This window comes from Rhinopithecus bieti, unplaced genomic scaffold (genome assembly GCF_001698545.2).
Source record: "Rhinopithecus bieti isolate Rb0 unplaced genomic scaffold, ASM169854v2 scaffold_23276, whole genome shotgun sequence".
Taxonomy (NCBI): domain Eukaryota; kingdom Metazoa; phylum Chordata; class Mammalia; order Primates; family Cercopithecidae; genus Rhinopithecus; species Rhinopithecus bieti.
This window is the reverse complement of record NW_016810868.1, coordinates 1,773,962-1,796,734: the sequence shown is the minus strand read 5'-3', so window position 1 is coordinate 1,796,734 and position 22,773 is coordinate 1,773,962. Positions and strand designations below refer to the sequence as shown.

Here is a 22,773-nt window from a genome sequence, read left to right as displayed (position 1 = left end):
ATTAGCTGGGCGTGGTGGCACATGCCTATAATCCCAGCTACTTGGGAGGCTGAGGCAGAGAACTGCTTGAACCTGGGAGGTGGAGGTTGCGGTGAGCCAAGATCACGCCACTGCACTCCATCCTGGACAACAGAGCGGGATGCCATCTCAAAAATACAAAAGAAAAGAGATGTAGAATTCAGAGAAGGTGCCCATTTTGGAAGAGTTAAAAATAATAAGGGGACTTCACGATATTTGTGTATTTCTTCTACTTAAAGTAACTGTTTTTACACTACTGAATTCTCTCTTCCCCATCTTTCCCTACCAGCGTTTTCACCAACTCTTCATATTTTAAGGATGAAAGCTATTTAGAAGCACTTTCGCTTGAAGAAACAATTTTAGAAACAATTTCATAGTCCTCACTACCATCATCCTACTTACAACTCAACCAAGAGTCTGGGTGCCCACTCGATGAACTTTATGGAAAACAAATAGTTTAAGAAAATGTGACAAAGTACCAGAGTAGCAAATTTTCCACCAAAATGTTCTTCGCTTTGCTCGGAAAGTGAGTTTCCAACAGGCGCCTCCTGCGGCTCTATCCCTGCCAATGGTAAAGAGAGCAACTATGATCTCGGTCGCGAGGAGGCGGGACGTGTGTGTGGCACATGGACCAACAGGCACACCGCCTTCCCACCCAGCTACCGCCACACCAGCATGATTTGCAGAAACCAAGACTGAACATCGTCCCACACGTGTGCACACTCTTTTATTTTTAAAGCTAGGCCTGTGTTTTGCTTTGTCCACATATACACATGTAGACATAGAGGCACAGACCAGGGACAAGATCCACCAAATCAACTTCCAGACGGAAGTTCATGACCTGCCCCTGTATGTCTCACCAGGCGGTCAGGAGGGCCGTCTGAAGACAGATCCCAGGAGACCCATGGCCACCGTGCCCTGCCCCGAATGGCCATTTAAGCTTCATATCATAACAAAAAGCCAAGTTACAAAAGAAACTGGCATTAACACTACTATCGTAGTGAGACTCTGAACCCATCCAGTCTGGAACTTCCAGAATGTTTGGTCTACATTAAGACAAGTAACGTAAGTTGTTTCAAGCTCAAATAACTTCAATCTCTTCCACCAACCCCCACAAACATCACACCCAATGCTGCTTCTGCTCTCAAGACAGCAGCTCTGCAGCCCCACCTGGGTCTGGGCTCCTGGCTTCCTGAAGCAAGTGTCTCCTTTCCTGCAGAGGTGGCACACCAGGCGGGAGGCCAGGCCCTGGGCACAGAGTTGCAGGATCAGGCCTGGAGGGCTCCGGGAAGCCAAGTGCAGACCCTGGGGTCACACAGCCAGGACCTGGCTCCAGGGGCCCCGGGGGCAGGGGCACTGGGAACATTGGCACCCTGGCAGGACTGGCCAACGGGCCGTCAGGGAGCGTCTGTGGAGCTGCATGGGAACAGTGGAGAAGAGGCTGGGGTTACTGAGGGTAGCTTGGGTCACTGGAAGGAGCTGATACTCAACATGTTTATGACAAGTGATTTTGTACAGCCCCATTTCTGTTACAAGGGAGGCTCAACAGAGCAAAGAGCCCTGAAATCACCACCGCACCAAACCATCAGTAGTTTGGAGAAAAGCAGAATATTCACTTCCTTTTCTAGGGGTGGGGGCAGGAGGAACACTTGTGCAGTCAGAGCACCACGTGGGCTCCTGGGCATGGCGCAGCCCAAACGCAAGCCCACAGCGACCGTCTGGCACAGAGTTCTGCTAGACTCGAGTCCCCTCCTCCATGGTCAGTGGTCAAACAGGCCACTCATTCATTCATTCATTCTTCCGACTCAACATAAAACCTGGGAGGGCTGCTGCCTGCCAGCACCATGCTGGGCCCTGGATGCTTCAAGAACAAAAGAAATGCTGGGTCCTCACGGGGGTCAGGACAGATGAACTGAGTAAGAAGAGCAAGCACTAAGGAGAGCAATCAACCAGGAAGTGGTAACGGTGTCTGAGGACGAAGCAGAGTGGACATCAGGCAGGGAGGGTGGGCAGCGAGGCAGTGGGCGCAAATCAGGAGTGTGGCTGGTCCATAGCATGGGAGTGGACACAGCACCAGGGCAGGAGGGCTTAGGGCTGACCCCAGAGGGCCTGTGGCCACTGTGAAGACCCTGGCTTGTCCTCAGGTGAGATGGAGACCCTGGAGGGTCTGGGGAAGAAGCAGGAGGCGAGCGGTAAGGAGCCATGCTAATCCAGGCATGCGGCCCTGCGTGCAGGCTGTGCTGGTGAGGTTCACTGACGAAGGAAGCCAAGGAGCATGTGAGAGGAGGGCATCTGGACTTGACTCCCTGCAGCTCTGGGCTGGCCCTTCCTCCAATGGGGCCGACTGGGAGAAGCAGGCTGCAGAGGAGCACAGCCGAGGGTGCTGCCCAGACACGGTGTGGCTGAGGCTCCCGAAGAAGCAAGCAAGAAGGCTGAGCAGGCAGCAGGCACTCAGGACAGTGTCGCCAGCACATGGGTATTTATGGACATGGAAAGACATGAGCCTCCATCTCAGCAGGGCAGGAAGCATGAAGGAAAGAAGGGAGGAGACCGAGGAGATCCACAACCACCGTGGTGGTGCGAGATGCTGCCTCAAACAGTCCGCATCTGAAAACAGTTCTCCAGGAGGCAAGGGCGCAGACCACAGCTCAGCCAGCAGGAAGCTGGGGCTTGTCCAAGGGCAGCAGCCGCGCACCTGGGCTCACCTGAGGGCAGCAGCCGCACGCTGGGGCTCGAGTGCTCAGGGCTCGGTGCAGGCACTGCCAGCAGTGGGTTGGCGATCCCCAGGGCTGCTGGCTGACTGAGTCCTGCCCCGTCCAACTGCTCCACCTCGGAGCTCGGCGTGCCAGGACACTGTTGCGGGAAGGCTCCGTCCTGATGCCATACTCCAGCCCCCTCCTGAGGGAGAACAAGGCCTGCCCTGTGGAAGCCACTTGTGGCCACACGGCAGCGCCACCCGCCCGCCACCACCATGCTTGCTGTGTCCCTACTTCAGGACAGGAGGCACTCAATGCCCTTTCTGGGGAATTGGGGAATTCTCATAGGCACACATCTGCAGTTCTACCGTCTTTAGATACATACTTTCAGTGTGGACATAACAGGGACAGAAGCCACCTTACCAGATGCCTCTGGGCCACCCCAAGCCAAGGCTGTACCTTGATCTGCCGCTCCACCTGCTGCAGGTGAACCAGCCACGTGGGTGCGGCCAAGGACTCCTCTTCCGGCTTCTCTTTCAGCTGGGGATCGAAGAGTCGTAACTGGGAAGCCATCTAGACACGGGCAAAAATCAGAGGCCCCTGTCACCACCAGGTGATGGCAAATGAGCTGTCTTCAAAATGCCCGGGCAATGCAGCTTCAGTGTTCACTGGGGATAAAATCTAATTAGCTGCATACATGTTTCTAGTATGTGCTTAGGTAACATACCTAGCACACGGGATGCTGGGCGACTGTGGGAAGTTGCTGCAGACGACCTCTTGGCCCACGGGCACCGGGTTGGCAGCACTGGGCACCCCCTGGAACACGCCTGGCCCGAGACTACCACCTGACCATGTGGACTTGACTCAGTAAGAGCTGGACTCCCCGGTAATGTCTGCAAGCTTTCATCGGGAATGTGGGGGACGCAAAGTGGGGCAGAAGGGGGCAGAACACAAGTTTGGCCCTGTGTTCATAACCACTGAGGCGGGGGATGAGCACCTAAGGATTCATCAATGACTCTCGGAACTTTGAAATGGGTCTAAAAACGTCCCTAATACATTTTTTGGGTATCCCATGAGCACGTTCTCACAAATGGAACTACTGAAGAGAGGTGAAGATCCTGGGGCAACACGGGCGCCGCCTACACCTGTCCCGTGCGCCTCCCATACTCTCTGCCAGTCACACCACCTCCGTTTTACAGGGGAAGAAACTGAGGCTCGCAACAGTGCAGCCAGGACTCAAACAAAGGCTGCTGGACTCTGGACACTTAAGCTATCAACCACCAGACTAAATTTCCTCAAAATAAAAACATCCTGACTGGGCACGGTGGCTGACACCTGTAATCCCAGCACTTTGGGAGGCCAAGGCAGATGCACGCATCACTTGAGGTCATGAGTTCGAGACCAGCCTGGCCAACATGGTGAAATCCCACCTCTACTAAAAATACAAAAAATTAGTCAAGCGTGGTGGTGGGTGCCTGTAATCCCAGCTACTTGGGAGGCTAAGGCAGGAGCATCACTTGAATCTGGGAGGTGGAGGCTGCAGTGAGCCGAGATCGCACCAAACTGCACTCCAGCCTGGGTGAGAGTGAGACTCTGTTTCAATAAAAAAAGAACATCCTGGGCTGGGCGCGGTGGCTCACGCCTGTAATCCCAGCACTTTGGGAGGCCGAGGCGGGTGGATCACGAGGTCAGGAGATCAAGACCACGGTGAAACCCCTCTCTACTAAAAATACAAAAACTTAGCGGGGTACGGTGGTGGGCGCCTGTAGTCCCAGCTACTCAGGAGGCTGAGGCAGGAGAATGGTGTGAACTCGGGAGGCGGAGCTTGCAGTGAGCCGAGATTGCGCCACTGCACTCCAGCCTGGGCTACAGAGTGAGACTCCGTCTCAAAGACAAAAAACAAAAACAGTATCCTACAGACAGTTCCTTCTGATTATGAAACTCGCTGCCAAGGTTCTGTGCTGGCACATGGTGCCTGAGAGTCCCCAGGCTAAGACGCAAAACACGAAGCTATTCAGAGATCTTCATCTGCCCAAGAGGCAGGTTCTGAGCGCCTACCACAACGTGCATCTGAACCATCGCCACCCCTACGACTGGGGGCTCTGGCAAGCCCTCCTTCCCTGCAGTCAGCACAGCATCCTGAGGACCGGCGCCGGGGGCAGCACCTGCACAAGTTGGCTGATCAGCACTGGGGAGTACAGGTGCGGCTGCGTCAGGATGCTCTTCGCGATGGCCTCACAGTAGTGGTAGGCTTGCGTGGCCAGCCCCATTTCCGCCAGGCGGCAGGAGTAGATGAACTTAAACACCTGAAACGACAGAAACATTGCTGTCCCGCGGCTCCCCCGCTTCCGAGCATCGCGGAAGGACAAAGCCTCGCGCTGCCACGCGGCTACCCTGAGTCCGAGCATCGCGGATGGACAAAGCCCTCGCCGCTGGGCTACGGCGGCTACCCCTCTGAAAGTACCCCCCGAGCATCGCGGAAGGAACCCAAACTCGCGCCTGCCACGGCGGCTACCCCCCTGGAGTCCGGAGCATCGCGGAGTGACCCAAACGTCGCGCTGCCACGCGGCTACCCATGAAAGTCGAGCATCGCTGGATGGAACAAGCCCCTCGCGCTGCCCCACGGCGGCTTACCTGGAGTCGAGCATGGGCCGCGATGGACAAGCCTCGCGCCTGCCCCGCGGCTAACCCTGAAGGTCCGGGCCCATCCGCGGATGGACAGAAACCTCGGCTGCCACGCCGGCTTACCCTAGTCCCGGGCCATCGCGGATGGACCCCAAAGGCCCCTCCGCGCTGCTCCCCACGCGGCTACCCTGAAAGGTCCGGCATCGCGGATGGACAAAGCCTCGCGCTGCCACGCGGCTACCCTGAGTCCGAGCATCGCGGATGGACAAAGCCTCGCGCTGCCACGCGGCTACCCTGAGTCCGGGCATCGCGGATGGACAAAGCCTTGCGCTGCCACGCGCCTCCCCTGCGTCCGAGCGTCACCCTAGAAGCTGTGGACTCTTCTGGACGCTTCACTCATCATCGTCTCCCACCCACCACGCCCGCCGACCACAGTCCTAGTCCCTGTTCCTGAAGGATTTCAAGAGCAAAGTAAATGACTAAGCTGGGAAGAAAACCACTCTGCTTTCCCCCCCCAACCCCTTTCATGGCGCCACTCGGCTCTCACAGCCACAACACCCCGAGAGCGCAGCACTGCGACCACTACCTTCCGTGCAGCTCCAGCTGCCCACAGCCATTCTCTAGATACTTCATTTTTTTTTTTTTTTTTTTGACAGGGTCTCACTTTGTCACCCAGTCTAGAGTGCAGTGGCACAATCCCGGCTCACTGCAGCCTCAATCTCCTGGGCTCAAGCAATCCTCCCACCTCAGCCTCTGAGTAGCTGGAAACACAGGCGCATGCTGCCAGGCCTGGCTAATTTTTGTATTTTTGTATTTTTTTTTTTTTTTTTTGGTAGAGACAGGGTGTCATTTTGTTGCCCAGGCTGGTCTCTAATTCCTAAGCTCAGGTAATCCACCCACCTTGGCCTCCCAAAGTACTGGAATTACAGGCATGAGCCACCATGCCCAGCCTCTCTCTATACAGGTTTTATACACACCACCCCCCATACTGCATCAGAGAATACCTCCCTCAAATATTAAAGACAGCTCATATGGCCGGGCGTGGCAGCTCACACCTGTAATCCCAGCACTTTGGGAGGCCGAGGCGGGCGGATCACGAGGTCAGGAGATTGAGACCATCCTGGCTAACACGGTGAAACCCTGTCTCTACTAAAAATACAAAAAATTAGCACGGCATGGTAGTGCTGCCTGTAGTCCCAGCTACTCTGGAGGCCGAGGGGAATCATTGAAGCCTGGGAGTGATCAAAGCAGTGCACTCCAGCCTGGGCAACGAGTGAGACCGTTTCCTTTAAAAAAAAAAAAAAAAGCTCATGAAAATAATTGAAATCAAATGCAAACGGAAAGCCTCAATTCAATGTGATCTAGTTTTTTTAGCATTTTAGATCAAATGTCTTCTCAGGATCCTCCCCCAAAAAACTCACATCATTTTTTTCCATAAGAATTCAAAAAATCTAAGTAGCCAAAAGCTTGTTAGCACTGAGCGCCTGCCCACCCATGACAGCTGCAGGCTGGCAGCACCTGCTTACCTGGAAACTAGGCAGGGGGCAGGTCTGGGCACCCAGGGACTGGGCGTACTCATAGGCTTCCGTCCTCTGGATTGCTTCATTGGTTGCGAACTTTAAGAATGGCAAACTGTAGAGGAAGCGAATTATTTTGATTTGAAAAACATGGCCAATTATTAGCACAGTCAACCTCAGAGCAGGTCATCCAGAAGTGTGTCCCACCATGTGACAAATCAAGACATGATTCTGGCCATTTCTGAATTAACTAAAGGAGAAGGATTTCATTTTACTTTTAAAGGAAAACTTACAGGACTATACTGACTTGCTTATTTACCTGTGATTTGATCCAATTAAGACAAGCTTTGTAGTTTTCTTCGTGTAAACACCAAATCCAACCTGGGCCATAAGGTAGCAAAAGTGGGCCGCATCTAAGAGGCCCTTCGAAGCTGGAGAGACACGAAAACCAGGCGGAGTCTCAGTGACTGGGGATGCCCGCAGAAGTCAAGCATGTGCACAGAAGGCACTAGAGACGTGAGCTGGATGAAGAAGGCCGGGTTCTTGTGATTTCTGCCAATGCCACAGACAACCGGGCCTTCGGTGCTCCATCCATGACGCCCGATGCCCCTCTCCACCCCTGACCTACCCAGAGTGTCGCCCATGGTAGCCATCGTCCTGGACTCGACGTCCATATTGTTGTTCAAGTTGGCCAAGACCATGGCAAGGTGCGGCCTCCAGTCTCCCCATTTCTCGTCTCCACAGCACTAACATGAGGAAAAACAAAATGAAGCCTCATCCCTGGAAGCCAGCACCATTTCAATTCCACACAGCTGGGCTCACCAGCACGAGGAGGCAGCAGTGGAGCCTGTGCGAGCCACCAGGCAGTGCCACTCACCGTGGACGCGGCGGGCATCCGCCCGGACATGAGCTGGTAGACTGTCTGCAGAGGGTCGTTGATTGGGAGGCTGTTGGCAAACCTAGGCAGACATAAACACAGAAAGACCCCATGCTGGCTCAGCTAGAAGAAAAAATCCGGCTGGGCACAATGGCTCACGCCTGTGATCCCAGCACTTTGGGAGGCCAAAGCGGGCGGATCACCTGAGGTCAGAAGTTAAAGACTAACATGGAGAAACGCATCTCTACTAAAAATACAAAAATCAGCTGGGTGTGCTGGCGCGCACCTGTATTCCCAGCCACTCAGGAGGCTGAGGCAGGAGAATCGCTTGAACCCAGGAGGCAGAGGTTGCAGTGAGCTGGGATCGCGCCACTGCACTCTAGCCTGGGCGACAGAGCGAGACTCCATCTCAAAAAAATAAATAAATAAAATAGTAATAAAATAAATTTTTAAAAAAACCAGACCTCAGCCCTCTGATGTAATGATTAGACTTATATTTCACTTAGATAAAGTACATGTGTCTCAATATTTTATTTTTCTTTCCTATCTCAATATTAAAAAAAAAAAAAAAAGCTGTAGAAGATAAGGCCAGGTGTGGTGGCTCACGCCTGTAATCCCAGCACTTTCAGAAGGTCAAGGTGGGCAGATCCCTTGAGGCCAGGAGTTTAAGACCAGCCTGGCCAGCATGGCAAAACCCCATCTCTACTAAAAATACAAAAGATTAGCTGGGTGTGGTGGTGGATGCCTGTGGTCCCAACTACTTGGGAGGCCAAGGCGTGAGGATCACTTGAACCTGGGAGGCAGGGGTTGCGGTGAGCTTAGACTGCGCCACTGCACTCCAGCCTGGGCAACAGAGCAAAACTCAAAATTTAAAAAAAAGCTATAAAAGATGGAGACTAGGCCGGGTGCGATGGCTCACGCCTGTAATCCCAGCACTTTGGGAGGCCAAGGCAGGCGGATCACGAGGTCAGAAGATCAAGACCATCCTGGCTAACATGGTGAAACCCCGTCTCTACTAAAAATACAAAAAAACTTAGTTGGGCGTGGTGGCGGGCACCTGTAGTCCCAGCTACTCGAGAGGCTGAGGCAAGAGAATGGTGTGAACCCGGGAGGCAGAGCTTACAGTGAGCCGAGATCGCGCCACCACACTCCAGCCTGGGCGACAGAGCAAGACTTTGTCTCAAAAAAAAAAAAAAAAAAAAAAAGATGAAGACTAAGGAATTAACTGAGATTTTATGTGAAGTATTAAAAACCATGCAGTTAACAAAAAAACTTTTTAAGCTCTCCACAGCACGATCCAAGCAAGCCTCGAAGCCAAGGAAGCCCGAGTTTGTGTGGGAGCACAGCACAGTCAAGTGAGATCTGCCTGCCACCTGCCACCTGCCACCTGCCACCAGCGTGGACACCGCATGCTGCAGGGAGCCAGCCCTGCCGCCTGCCACCAGGGTGTGGACGCCGCGTGTTGCAGGGAGCCAGCAGGGCTCACCACTGGACCAGGCCACCGTGGGACTGTACCTGGTCATGACTCGGGCGTGTGTCCGGCTGTCCATCTTACTTGCAAGTAGCAGAGCGTGACCCCACAGGCCGTTCTTCATTGCAGACTCCAAAGCATCCTGCAAAAGGCATTTCAGGGGCCTTGGTGAGTTATCAGCGGTGCTCACGTGACATGAGTCAAGACAGGCAACAGGCCACGTGTCCTCACGCAGCAGCAGATACACAAACAACCCAAAGGCCTCAAAAACTTATTCACCATTTGGAGATTAAGACACGTCAGCATTTCACTATTTTCCTGAGTTTCAAAGTCCCTGTGGTAGTGGGTATTTGTAGATATTTGCTGCTTTTATCCATTTTCAGCATAAAACATAAGCACGCTAATCACAAATAGGGCTAACCATGCCGCGCTGCCCACCACACCGCCCCGTCCACTGGGAAGCACGCGCGGGTCAACTCCCCGGTTCTAACAGGAGGCCTCTGCGAATATCCCGTCAGCACAGACAGTGGCTCCAGTAAGGCAGCCTCCCCTTTCGCCAAAATCATCTAGGGTATAATTTAGGACTTCTGGCTAGGAGGCAAAAATGCTACAGTAGAGGAAGATGTTAATAGAAGCTAACAGGTTACATGACTTCAATCAGTTATAAAACATCCATAATAGACTCATACTGATCAGGCCGGGCGCGGTGGCTCATGCCTGTAATCCCAGCACTTTGGGAGACCAAGGCGGGTGGATTGCTTGAGCCCAGGAGTTCGAGACCAGCCTGGCAACATGGTGAAACCCCGTCTCTACGAAAAAAAAAAAAAAAAAGTTAGCCAGGCGTGGTGGCGTGCAGCTGTAGTCCCAGCTACTCAGGAGGCTGAGATGGGAGGATTACTTGAACCCAGGAGGTCGAGGCCGCATTAAGCGGTAATCACGCCACTGCACTCCAGCCTGGGCAAGAGTGAGACCTTGTCTCAAAAAATAAAAATGAAAAAATAAAAGTACTGGTCAAATATGCCCTGAGTTTATCATGATATAAAAGGACGGTGAGCTCTGGGCCTATCCAATGTGTCTGCTGTTCAGGGCCACACATGCCCGTGGGACTGGCCTCTCTCCTGCTTAGCACATCCAAAGCGGACATCATGCACCCTAGACAGGCCCTCCTGTGAACACACTGTCCCTGCTGCAGTCACTATGGACCCCCCAACCCCACTGTCCCAGAGCAGGCTACTGTCTCAGGTCCCCCGCCTGCCCTGGTCCCCACGCTGCTGTGGCCCCAGTCACTGGACGCTATACGCACTGGCCGCTCTCCTGCCCGTGGCCTTTCCATGCACTGTGCCTCTGACAGGCTCGGTGCGCCCTCCCAACTCCCAGCGACTTCTGGGCTGTGGACTCCAGCCTGAATTTGTGAGAATGCCAAAACTCGTGTCATGCATGTTTCATCTGAGACTTGGCACACACAGCAGGGACACGGCCCGTGCTCAACACGTGCATTTATTGAATAACTGAAAATTCAATCTGCAGGTCTCCAACACTGGAAATAGTTAGAAGGAAACCAACATTAACACCTCCAGAAGGATGGCATAAAAGAGTCAGGCATTGTTCAGGAAACAGCAAGACCCGAAGCCCCACACCACAGCGCGGATGCTCCCGAGAGGGGGCCGTGTCCCTCCCCGATGGCTGCATCGCCCGCACCAGGCCCAACCCAGTGGACACCTGCAGGCGCCAGGTGCCACGATGGGGAGGCGCACCTTCTTACGGCCATACAGCAACAGCTCCCTGAACCGCTCGGTCTCTCTCTCAAGAGAGCTGGCGGCAGCCGTCGGACCACCAGTGAGGAAAGAGAGCTGGGCCTCGCCAGACTCCTCCTCTTCCACCTGCTCCACGGCCTCGTTCGTGAAATCAATCAGGTTTGCTTCATTGGGTGACTTCCCAGGAAGCCACACTGTTCTGTGGTCTCGTAACAGAAGCTCCGCAATGTCGGTCCCTACCACGGTCTGTTCGGGTCAACGGGAACAGGAAGGAGAACAATGGCTCTCAGATAAGGACGCATTAGACCACCACAGGCACAAAGCCCCACCCTGGACACAGCCAGACCCACAACTACCCGAAAGGCTGGCAAGGCTGGACTGAAACCTCATCTCATCCCAACCGCACGTTCCCTCTCCCTCCCCACCCAGTCCTCGAGGCTCCCACAGCTGGGCACGCGGATCTCGCCCTGCTTCGTCAGGAGGCTGAGCATTCCCAAGACTAAATGAAGACCAGCAGGAAGAAACACTCCAGAAGTAAAAAGACACTTACCCCATTCTGTCTGCATAGGAGAACAATAAAATTCCAAAGAAGACTTGCAGACTCTTTGTCAATTAAGTTTTCATTCTGCAAACATTTTATAGCTTTGTTCTGTGCAAAATTAATGACATCCACTTTATGGGTGTCGTCTCTGTAGAAAGAACACATAGTGAGCAGCGATGTCTGCAAGGCCGGGCTCACAAAGAAAAGCCTCAACAAGGAACATACTTGGCCAGGGGTCCCGGGAACGCCCGCATCTCCTCCTGCTCAGACGTGTGCTGCAGCAAGGCCTACGAGGAGAGGGCTGTGGGTCAGCGGCAGCCAGTGCGCAGCCACCCTGCTGGCAGGCCAGCCAACCCAGGCACAGATGCCGCACGAGAGAGGAGAGGGTGGCCTGGCCCACCCGCCCCGCCCCACAGCGGGTGAAGGCTCTGTCAAGGCTATTACATGGAACATGGCCTGTGTGGGCCACAGCCACGATTTCAAACTTTATTTTAAGCAGTGAAATCCATTTTTTCTCCCCAAATCCTGAGGCAGAACCCCAATACATGTTACAGAAGCCTGTAGAAGCTGCAGGAAGAGGCGCATGCCAGCCCCACTCACCTTGGCAGCGCCGGGCCCATCTGCCACCCGCCCCCCTCACCTGGGCAGCACTGGGCCCAGCCGCTGCATCTATCATTGAAAAGCAGCAATAAAGCAAACATCCCCAAAACGAGGAGAGGAAATGCATATACGATCAAACCACGTCTAACACCAAGGCAGACGCTTACAATACTGACTTTTAGGAGGACAAAGATAAGACCAAACAGAAGAAAAACCCTACACATTGAAAATTCATAGGAATAAACATTTTTCCAAGGACGTATGTCCAGAGACAAGGTCTGGCAATTGAAGACGACAAACTGCAAAGCACAGAGTTCCCCGGGGCGGCAGGGCAGTGACACTGTGTGCCATTACCTCCATGCTGTGGACCTCCACCAAGGCCGGCTGTCCTTCTGAAGGCAGATTGGGAATTACTTTGATAAGCTGACCGCCAGGGCCAAACCTGGCACAGACATGAGGCACTGAAAATTTTTCAGGAGAAGTTGGTCTTGATGAAACTGCATTTAAGATAAATGGAAAAAGAAACCATCAGCTTGTCACTGTTTGCTGCTCCTGAGCCTAGATTTTCAATGTGCCCACACAGCTGAAATCACCGGTGAGATTTATCATGACAAACTTCCAACTCAAAGTCGGTAATTGTTTAACATCATACTTAAAAGTGGAACTTAAGTGTACGTCAGGAAAAGAAAAATGCTGGAATCACTAAATATGAGAGCTATTCCCTTGCACACTGAGAAAGCTCCTGCGCCACCCTCGCGAGTCATCCTGAGGCTCCTTCGGCAGCGCGGGCTCCTCCCGGGCCTGGCCGCGCCTGAGCTCTTTCCCTTTCACAAAATCAGATGCAGACTGTGATGACCACGCAGCACCCAACAAAAAGGACAGCAAAACACCTCAAGCAAAAAAGAAAATAAGGAGCCAGGCATAGTTGTGCGTGCCTGTAATCCCAGCACTTTGAAAGGATCCAAGGCAGGAGGGCCACCTGGCCCCAGGAGATAGCAACCATGACCGCGCCACTGTACTCCAGCCTGGGTGACAGAGCGAGACTGTCTCTTAAAAAAAAATAAATAAACGGGCCAGGCGCGGTGGCTCAAGCTTGTAATCCCAGCACTTTGGGAGGCCGAGACGGGCGGATCACGAGGTCAGGAGATTGAGACCATCCTGGCTAACAAGGTGAAACCCCGTCTCTACTAAAAAATATTAAAAAACTAGCCGGGCGAGGTGGTGGGCGCCTGTAGTCCCAGCTACTCGGGAGGCTGAGGCAGGAGAATGGGGTAAACTCGGGAGGCGGAGCTTGCAGTGAGCTGAGATCCAGCCACTGTACTCCAGCCTGGGTGACAGAGCGAGACTCCATCTCAAATAAATAAATAAATAAATAAATAAATGAATGAATGAATGAATGAATGAATGAATGAATGAAAAAATGTTGTTAAGTGAAACAATACTTTAAGAAAGTAAGGCCGGGCACAGTGACTCACACCTGTAATCTGAGCATTTGGGAGACGGAGGAGGACGGATCACTTGAGGTCAGGAGTCTGAGACCAGCCTGGCCAACATGGCAAAACCTTGTCTCGACTAAAAATACAAAAATTAGCCATGCATGGCGGCAAACACCTGTAATCCCAGCTACTCGGGAGGCTGAGGCAGGAGAATCGTTTGAACCCGAGATCCAGAAGTTGCAGTGAGCCGAGATCGCATCACTGCACTCCAGCCTGGGAGACAGGGTAAGACTCCATCTCAAAAAAAAAAAAAAAAGGAAACTCAGTCAGTCTACTGTTACATTCTGTAACTTTACATCTTTACATATATTTCTGCAATTTGCCAAGAAAAAGCATTTGAGCATCCTGGAAGGGAACTCTGACACACGGGACACCTGCAGGAGCGGAGTCTCCAGGGGGAAGGAGTAGCTCCCTCCTGCAAGCCTGCTGAGCCACGAGGTCTGCGATGGGGATGTGACCAGGGGCCGCCCAGAGCCTAGATATGAGCTATCCTCAGAGTCACATTTTAAAACCCATGTCGGGGCAGCCAGGGCAGCTCTCAGGCCTTAAGCCAAACTGCAATAGAAGAGACAGCATCAGCCTGTCCTGACACGCTCTGCCACTTGGAAGGATGGATTGGGTCAGAGCCAGGCCAGGACATCACCATTCCAACCCCAGCCCTGACTCCCGTGTTCGGATCCCGGACTGGGTGGCTGCCCCAGTGGGGTGAGCCAGTGTCCCTCTGTCCTCCTGAGCACCCACCTTGTTCCATGGCAGGCCAGACAGTGTCTGCAGGGTAGCCATACTCTGGGAAGCTGGGACCACTGCTGAAATTGTTGCGGTAGGTGCTGTAGGCGAAATCACCATGAAAGGAGCCTGGAGGAAGTGGGGCCTCGTAGGAACTGGCAGCCACATTGTGGCTTCTGTAAATCTGACTCTTAGAAAACAAAGCAAATGGGAAAAATCAGTTCCCCAGGCACAGTGGTAAAAGTTTAGGTACACTGCAAACAGGATGGTGGTTCTAAACACAACCGTCCACGTATCTGTGAGGTGCCGCCACGCACCTGGTGTGAGTGGGAACTGAGGCTGCTACGGCGGCTGGCCAGGCTGTGTGCACTGTGCAGGCTCCGTGCCGAGTGCTCACTGTGGACGCTGCGCCTGTCCACCTCTTCCCCGTAAGGGTCTCTGTGGGGATCGGGGTCGTCGTCAAAACTCCCCGTGAAGCGAGGGTCGTACCTCCAGTTGTTGTCACGTTTCTCGGGCCTAGAGGAAGCCGGGGGACAGAGGCAGAGGAATGGGAGTGCGGGAGGCCCCGTCCCCACGTGCCACGCGGCTGCCCAGGAGCCAAGACTGAGACCCCTGGGGCTGAGCCACAACACACCACACCCGACCCTCAGGGCCCTCTGATGCGCAACTTTAGAGAAGTACTGCGAATGCGTCTCCAGTGTGGTCACTTCTCTGGGCTGCAGGGCGTGACCGCTAAGAGGGGACGATGAGAAAGAGTGAGCCCAGTCTCCCAGGTGCTCCCAGGGGTGCTGGACAGTCCTCTTGCTGAGGCCAGTTCTCCTCTAACAGTCCAAGCTGGGAACCCTGGAAGGGTCTGCTCCCTCCTTCCTTTCAGACAGGGACCAAAACATCAGGCAGACGCTCACCCAAACTACCAAAGCCCTTTGTTAAAACCCAGACATGAGGGCAGAGAAGCACTAGCGCACCCTGGCTGCCCCCAGCCTCTTCCCCCCAGGGGTGCTCCACCAACCTGTCCCCGTAGGCAGAGTGCTCTCTCCTGTACACGTCGTACTCTGCGTCACACCAATACCTCCGGTCGTAGGTGCGGGGGTCCCTGACTCTGGCACTGTAGTGGTAACGATCCCAGTGACCTGGATCTGCGAGCAAGGAACTAATGATTAATACAGTAACATTCAAAAGAAGAAATGCCTCAGATATCACTGAAGAAGTGACACCACCCCAGGACTTCATGCTCCAAGAACTCCTTGAGAAACCTAGCTTATCTCCTGGAAACCAGCATGACACCAGGAAGCCATGAGATCTGGAGGGCCCGAGCTACCTAAAGGCAACTGGCTGATTTTTCTCTCAATACTTAAGTGTTTTAGATCAAAAGGAAAAAATATTTTTAGAAAAGGTGCTAAAAGATTTTTTTTTTTTTTTTGAGACAGAGTCTTGCTCTGTCACCCAGGGAGGAGTACGCTGGCATGATCTCAGCTCACTGCAAGCTCCGCCTCCCGGGTTCATGCCATTCTCCCGCCTCAGCCTCCCGAGTAGCTGGGACTACAGGCACCCGCCACCATGCCTGGCTAATTTTTTTGTATTTTTAGTAGAGACGGGGCTTCACTGTGTAAGCCAGGATGGTCTCGATCTCCTGACCTCGTGATCCGCCCACCTCGGCCTCCCAAAGTGCTGGGATTACAGGCGTGAGCCACCACGCTCGGCCAAGATTTCTTTATTAAGTACTTTTTCTTCTTCTTCTTTTTTTTAAACAGAGATGGGGGTCTTACTACGTTTCGTAGGCTGTTTTTGAACTCCTGGGCTCACGTGCTTCTCCCACATCTTGGCCTCCCTAAGCGCTGGGATCACAGGTGTGAGCCACTGCGCCCGGCTAGTTCACTTCCACGGTTGCTGCTTTTTACTAGTTAATCCCCTAACTGTAAATTTTACTACTATTTCTTCACCTTAATGTGACTCATAAGGTTTTCAAAAATAATCTCAATATTAAAAGGTTACTTTAAAAGGGCTGTAAACAAAACGGATATACCATTTTCAGCAAGTGTTTTAGCAAACATTAAGAAAAGTTCTTAAAAGGTCTTTTATCATCTTTTCTAAAGATGTCTTTTCTTTTTCAAATTTATATTTCAAACAGGTGCAAATATCAAAGAGGATACTTGTTATTTGTCAAGGGGATTCAGGGCCCAGAGCACGAGAGGTCACAGCCAGGTCAGGAGTGACCAGAGGAGGCTCTTCCCGGGACATGGCCACTGTGCCGCACACACTGCATGGAGGGCTGCAGCTAGACGCCGCCAGGGAGTACCCAGGTCACTGCCCGGTGGGCGTGGCCCATGTCCACACTGCCCCAGGCAGCAGCTGCCAGCCTCCTGCGGTCAGGAGTGCGGGGAACATGGCTGGTGGAACTGAGGAGATGGTTTTTCACTTCACTTCCTTTTCATCCGTTTATGTTTACGAAGGCACATGTGGACACAGCAGCTCTCGAACTGCTGGTTATGCTCTGCTAGAAAATCAGAGAAATCTGCCAATATGACAAAGATGCATTCATGCTAAGATTAAGATGAAATTCTGTAATGAAGAATATCAATATAATTATTTCCAAATACAAAATATTTTCAACTATTTTGGCTCTTGGGCAAAAACATAAAGAGACTAATAAAAGGGGACATTTCCTGGAAGTCACCAGCAGGTGCTGGATGGCCAGGGCTGCATGTCATCAATGTCTTTTGCGCCAGGCACCTGCTAAGGCCAGCTGCTTGGAGCTCCTCGACATACCTCCATAATCGTACTGGCTGGAGTAATAACTTGCATAGTAATCGCTCTGACTGCTCCATCCACTTTTGGAACTATAGTATCCTTCAGGATACCCTTGCCTGAAAAAACACACAGTGCTGTTAAAAAGCAAATTACCTATTTCTTAAAGTGTGATATCAGCCAATACAAATAATTCCCAAAGCAACAGGCATTCATCAAAGCACTTTGCTTGTACAAAAATTCCAGTTAGAAGATTCAAAACAGTGGCAAGGATGAGACTGTGGAATTTCCCAGCACGCGGCTAATTCAAACTCGTCTTGGCAAAATAACTCAGAGCCGTCGGCTAAAAAGAACTGACCCTTTTTGTGTTCTCATTGCTGTAGCCTATAAAAGTCAATGCTAAAATAGGTCCTAGAAATTTTTTTTTTTTTTTTTTTTTTTTTTTTTTTTTTTTTGAGACGGAGTCTCGCTCTGTCGCCCAGGCTGGAGTGCAGTGGCCAGATCTCAGCTCACTGCAAGCTCCGCCTCCCGGGTTTACGCCATTCTCCTGCCTCAGCCTCCCGAGTAGCTGGGACTACAGGCGCCAGCCACCTCGCTCAGCTAGTTTTTTGTATTTTTTTAGTAGAGACGGGGTTTCACCGTGTTAGCCAGGATGGTCTCGATCTCCCGACCTCGTGATCCACCCGTCTCGGCCTCCCAAAGTGCTGGGATGACAGGCTTGAGCCACCGCGCCCGGCCCAGTCCTCGAATTTTTGATATTATGCTCAGCAGAGGACAAAATGGACTGAGCTTCTCTTTTTTTTTTTTCCTGAGACAGGTCTCACTCTGTCGCATAGGCTGGAGTGCAGCGACACGATCTCAGCTCAACGCAACCTCCACCTCCCAGGCTCAAGCGATCCTCCCAGCTCAGCTTCTGAGTAGCTGGGACTACAGGCCTGCGGCACCACACCCGGCTAGTTTTTTATGTTTTTCATAGAGATGGGGGTTCACCAGGTTGCCCAGGCTGGTCTCGAATACCTGGAGTCGAGCGATCCACCCACCTCAGCCTCCTAAAGTGCTGGGACTGCAGGAGTGACCCACAGTGCCTGGTCTCACTGAGCCATTCAAACCAACCTAAAATGCCAGTTTCACAGCCTCGACCGCAGACCGCTGGCTGTTGGTGCTCCCTGCATGCACGCTCCTGGAGCGGGACTCTAAGGGCCCCACCTCCCCCTCAGGTCTCCTGGAGCTGACGTGGTGTCAGAATCCTACCCGTGCCCCAGAAAGGCTGGTTTTGTAGACCAAGCCATGATCCTGACTCTCACTACAGGAAAAGCACAAGTTAGTACAATGATCAAGTATCAGACCTTCTGGTACTGTCAAGATTCTTGAAAGGCCAGCCTGGTAAACACAGTGAGACCCCGTCTCCATAAAACAATAAAAAATCAGCCGGGCATGGTGGCACACACCTGCAGTCCCAGCTACTCAGAAGGCCGAGGCAGGAGGATGGCTCCAGCCCAGCAGGTTTCCAGGCTGCAGTGAGCTATGATGGCGCCACTGCACACCAGCCTGGCTAAAAGGGTGAGACCTAAAAAGACTCTTGGAAGGCCATAAGAGCACCTTATAATTTTCATGCAATATTTCACTTTTAGAATGTGACCTTCCCACGTCCCTTCGGGAGGCGTCACCGGAGCCGCACCCGCCGCGGAGGTTGGCTGCTCAGCTGGCACAGCACCTCTGCATCTAATGGGGCTGTTGCTGGGTGGCACGCGCCCGGTCCACTTGTCCCCTACATCCAACTGCTCAGCCACAGTAACAAGCCCTGCCAACCAACAGCCTGAGTGGCCACTCTAGGGTCTATCACATTCATGTGGGCCACAGCAGGTTCTGGAGAAATTATCTGAGTTGGGGTTTCCAAGGAGCTGCCGTCTCCTCAGCTGACCTTTCCAACCCCAGTCATTCACCAGGAGCGACAGTCTCAAAAACGAACAAGGCCGAGACGGCAGTGCCTGCGGGGATCGGACCACACCAGGCCCAGAGAGGCAAGTCCATGCCACACGCAAGCGTGGAGGCTGAACACACGCACGAGACGTGTGCTCCCCAACCAAAGCGGGGGAAGGAGCAGAAAGGACTCCCCAGAGCCTGCGCAAGCCAGGGCTGAAGGCAGCCGCAGGATCCGAACACGGGAAGGAAGAGTGAGCCTGCGGGTCCGGTGACAACGTCACTCCTGTGGTGACCTGACCCCACCTCTGGTGAGAGTCCTTCTCCGTATCATGAGCCACCACTGGCCTCTCAGAATCGGTTCCCAGGTGAGCCTGGCAGGGTGGCCAGCAGAAGGAAAATGGAACGGTGAGAACCCTCCCTGGCTGTCTCTCCTCCGTGCTCTCGCCTCTCAGGGCCTCTAGGAAACACCTGCCCGCTCACCCTCAACTGGACCTGGCAGGCTGTGAATCAGAATATGATCTTAATTTCAAACCCCGCTTCCCAAGTGACAGAGTGACACACAGTAGCTCAAACCCTGGGAATTTTCTCACAATTACAGCCTCCGGAGAGGTGAAGCCTCACAGTGCCGCCTGCTTCACAAACCACCTCCAACATCCAGCTGCACATGGCCCAGTGTGTGCCCTTGGAGCCGAGTACACCAGGGCTAGCCGCATGGGCAGAGGTTCACAGACAGAGCCTTTGTCTTCAGATAAGCTCCTAAAAACCTCTAAGAATAAGCATGAAGAACCTTTCAAAAACCAGTGCAGGTACAAAGTCTTCATTAATAACTAGTTTTTCTCTATTACCAAGTTTAAGAAGCAATATCCCCTGGCTGGGAGCCTCTACCTGTGAGACAGTCTGTCCTCAGATCTGACAAGGAGTAGGTGCAGCTAAGGCCCTGGAAGGCACAGCCTAGCGTGGTGGCCAGGACATGCCCACCCCTCGCAGGGCTCTGCGCACCTCCTGAGTGGAGATGAAACTCAACAGCAGCCTCCTCTGCTCTAGGGCCCGAGAGGACTCTGACCTGGCTTAAAGGCCTACTCAGCTGAAGGCACAGTGCCACAGGTCTTTCCAAACCCCTCTTCTGTAATGGCAAACAGAGGCATGGCTGGCCTTCAATCAGAGGAGGCAACGTCAAGGAGAAACGTAGGCTGGACGGGCGCAGTGGCTCATGCCTGTAATCCCAGCACTTTGGGAGACCAGGGCAGGAGGATCCCTTGAGGTCAGGAGTTCGAGACCAGCCTGGGCAACATAGTGAGACCCTAGTCTCTACAAAAAACAAGGAACAAAATTAGCTGGGTTTGGTGGGGCATGTCTGTAGTCCCAGCTCCTCGGTAGGCTGCAGTGGGAAGATTGCCGGGGCTCAGGAGGTCAAGGCTGCAGTGAGCCAAGACAGCACCACTGCACTCCAGCTTGGACAACAGGGTGAGACCTGCCTCAAAAGACAAAAAAAAAGAAGAGGAAACACAGGCTTTCAGGCCCTGCTTTCTGTAGCCAGCCGGACAGGTCTAAGAATTAAGTCACCCCTGTGACCAGTCCTCCCAGGCCTCTGCAGACCTGTGAAAAGCTGCCGTGTCTCTGGGGAGCCCGGACACCCCATTAGCAAATGGCCGGACCAACAGACGTGCCCCGGCCAGAGGGGCTCAAGGACAAGTCAGAGGTTGCTTCTTTGCAGCCCCGAGCAGAATCTGACCCGAGTAGAGGTGGGGCCAAATGCTAACTGACCAGCACAGCCAATGACCACCCGGGGCAGTGTTTAATTTCATTTAAAAACACATCCTACAATTTGTCCATACCGAGAAAATGTAAACATACGTTAGATAAGTTTGCATAATTCTTCAGAAATACAGAACTTTTCGAGCCACTGTTATCCCCATAGCAAGCAACACAGACATGGGTCTGAGTGTGACAGAGGGGCAGCCAGGGTGGGCATGGCCGCACCTGGGAGGTGGCCGTTCCGAGGAGTGGCTGGCTCGGGAGCTGGGCCGCTCGGGCTCGGGGTAGCGGTAGTTCTCGGCGTACGCAGATGCAGCACTGTCATAGGGCCTGTATCGAGTCTCGTAGAGGCCGTAGACATCCTGTGGGAGGAAGCATTTGCGTAGGATTAGATACCAATCAAGAGCAAGCTCGTTCAAAAGCCAGCCTGAGCTGGAAACATCGCAGACGGCTGCTCCCCAGCAGGACTGAGTATGGCCCTTCCCTCATGCACAACCACACAGAACTCCAAAGTACAGCCACACCCACAGGCAGTGGGGCGTCCTAAGACCCACAGTGCTGGCCCTGTTCAGGAGACCCCTGGATGGACCCAGGGCACCAGCATGTCAGCAGACAACCCCAGGGGGCTGTGGCAACTTCTGGAAGGGGCTGTTAGATTTCTGCTTCCTGATGAGTCCAGTGTGGAGATGCCATGATTTGAACAACCCCTGTGTCCTGCTTCAGATGCCACCTCAGTGAGTCAGAGAACCAGGGTCCCAGTGAACAGAGCCACAGCCAGGAGCAGCCTCTAAAAGTGGACCGTGCTTTATTCTCGGGAGGCTTCAGCCCCATCACCAACCAATTCGTGGCCACAGATCTGTCCCCAAGGGGGCCACGTGGACACATGAGGATCTGCAGACATGCAGTGCCCCGGGCACACGCCAGCATTCATGCTTAAGGGCCTCAAAGCCTCGAGGCTATCGCTGGCTGGCAGGCAAAATGGACTCATCCTTGGCCACCCAGACACCACAGCAAGAGGCATGGCGGGAGGACTGCACTCCTGCGGAGGGAGGTGGCTCGCAGCAGGAGGACCGTACAAAGGACCCGAAGTGAGGCCACGGCTTCCCCCTCGCTCTGTACCAGCCCTACCCCAGGGCTCCCAGCAGAGCTGAATGTCCTTGTACGGAAATAAAAAGTGCCTGGGCTCCTTGTGGAACCTACACAGGTCTGAGGGGTCAGGTGTGCACCTGGTCATATGCACACAAACCGTGACGCTCGAGGCCCAAGGGGAGGCCCAGCCCCATTCCCTGGGACAGTATCCAGCCAGCCACGGCAGCCTTGTTCCTTGGGGCGGGCCCCCTTCTGATGTAAGGCCTTCCTATGTGGCCGCAAATCTGGTTCCAACTTGCCTTACATACTGCAAGACCATGGCTTTCCAACTCCCTATCACACAACCCTTCGACCTGGAGTGACAATGAATCGGTGAACCCAGTCAGTGTATGTTGAACTGGGTTAGAGGGTAGGAAAAGCAAATAATGATCAAATGTGTACACAGACACTTTTCGAACGACTGCAGGATTACGTGGAACCCAACTCAAACATCACTCATGAGCTGGTGTCCTTGTGAAAAGAGGCACAGAAGAATCCTCTGCATGAGCACAGCCGGTCCCTGAGCCACTGCCCGCAAAACCACCCGAGCCACTGCCCGCACCACCACGTGCTGAGCCACTGCCCGCACCACCACGTGCCGAGCCACTGCCCGCACCACCACGTGAGCCACTGCACGCACCACGTGAGCCACTGCCCGCACCACCACCTGAGCCACTGCCCGCACCACCACGTGCTGAGAGCCCCTTGCGGGACCCCACCTCACTCAGCTGCTGCATGCGGCTCATGCTCCAAAACGGACTATTTTCTTTCCGTGTGTTTAATCTCCAGGAGGCATTTAAAGAACTATGTGATGCACGGGGCTTCTGATGTAAGCTTCCAAGGGCCATCCCAGTTTCCCAAGGCGTGCAACACAGAACTTTTCTGCAGACAGCCAGCAGGA

General features: G+C 53.3%; 1 protein-coding gene across 12 annotated transcripts in view; it reads right to left on the bottom strand.

Moving 5' to 3' along the window:
* The window catches only part of SEC16A (SEC16 homolog A, endoplasmic reticulum export factor), a 44,478-nt gene that overhangs the window by 10,977 nt on the left and 10,728 nt on the right, over positions 1 to 22,773 (bottom strand). For 10 of the 12 annotated variants that reach the window (XM_017893096.1, XM_017893099.1, XM_017893100.1 and 7 more), the window contains 19 exons: positions 20,970 to 21,106; positions 17,088 to 17,185; positions 15,331 to 15,457; positions 14,639 to 14,837; positions 14,337 to 14,511; positions 12,454 to 12,596; positions 11,725 to 11,786; positions 11,509 to 11,647; positions 10,959 to 11,204; positions 9,249 to 9,346; positions 7,734 to 7,815; positions 7,485 to 7,602; positions 7,176 to 7,287; positions 6,866 to 6,971; positions 4,880 to 5,020; positions 3,174 to 3,287; positions 2,724 to 2,916; positions 1,189 to 1,434; positions 498 to 580 (listed from right to left, as the gene is read on the bottom strand). In XM_017893096.1, coding sequence (XP_017748585.1) covers positions 498 to 580; positions 1,189 to 1,434; positions 2,724 to 2,916; positions 3,174 to 3,287; positions 4,880 to 5,020; positions 6,866 to 6,971; positions 7,176 to 7,287; positions 7,485 to 7,602; positions 7,734 to 7,815; positions 9,249 to 9,346; positions 10,959 to 11,204; positions 11,509 to 11,647; positions 11,725 to 11,786; positions 12,454 to 12,596; positions 14,337 to 14,511; positions 14,639 to 14,837; positions 15,331 to 15,457; positions 17,088 to 17,185; positions 20,970 to 21,106 — 2,619 coding nt within the window. Of the gene's footprint in view, positions 1 to 497; positions 581 to 1,188; positions 1,435 to 2,713; positions 2,917 to 3,173; positions 3,288 to 4,879; positions 5,021 to 6,865; positions 6,972 to 7,175; positions 7,288 to 7,484; positions 7,603 to 7,733; positions 7,816 to 9,248; positions 9,347 to 10,958; positions 11,205 to 11,508; positions 11,648 to 11,724; positions 11,787 to 12,453; positions 12,597 to 14,336; positions 14,512 to 14,638; positions 14,838 to 15,330; positions 15,458 to 17,087; positions 17,186 to 20,969; positions 21,107 to 22,773 lie in introns of those variants that run through there. The other 2 variants (XM_017893103.1, XM_017893106.1) reach the window with 2 other exon arrangements.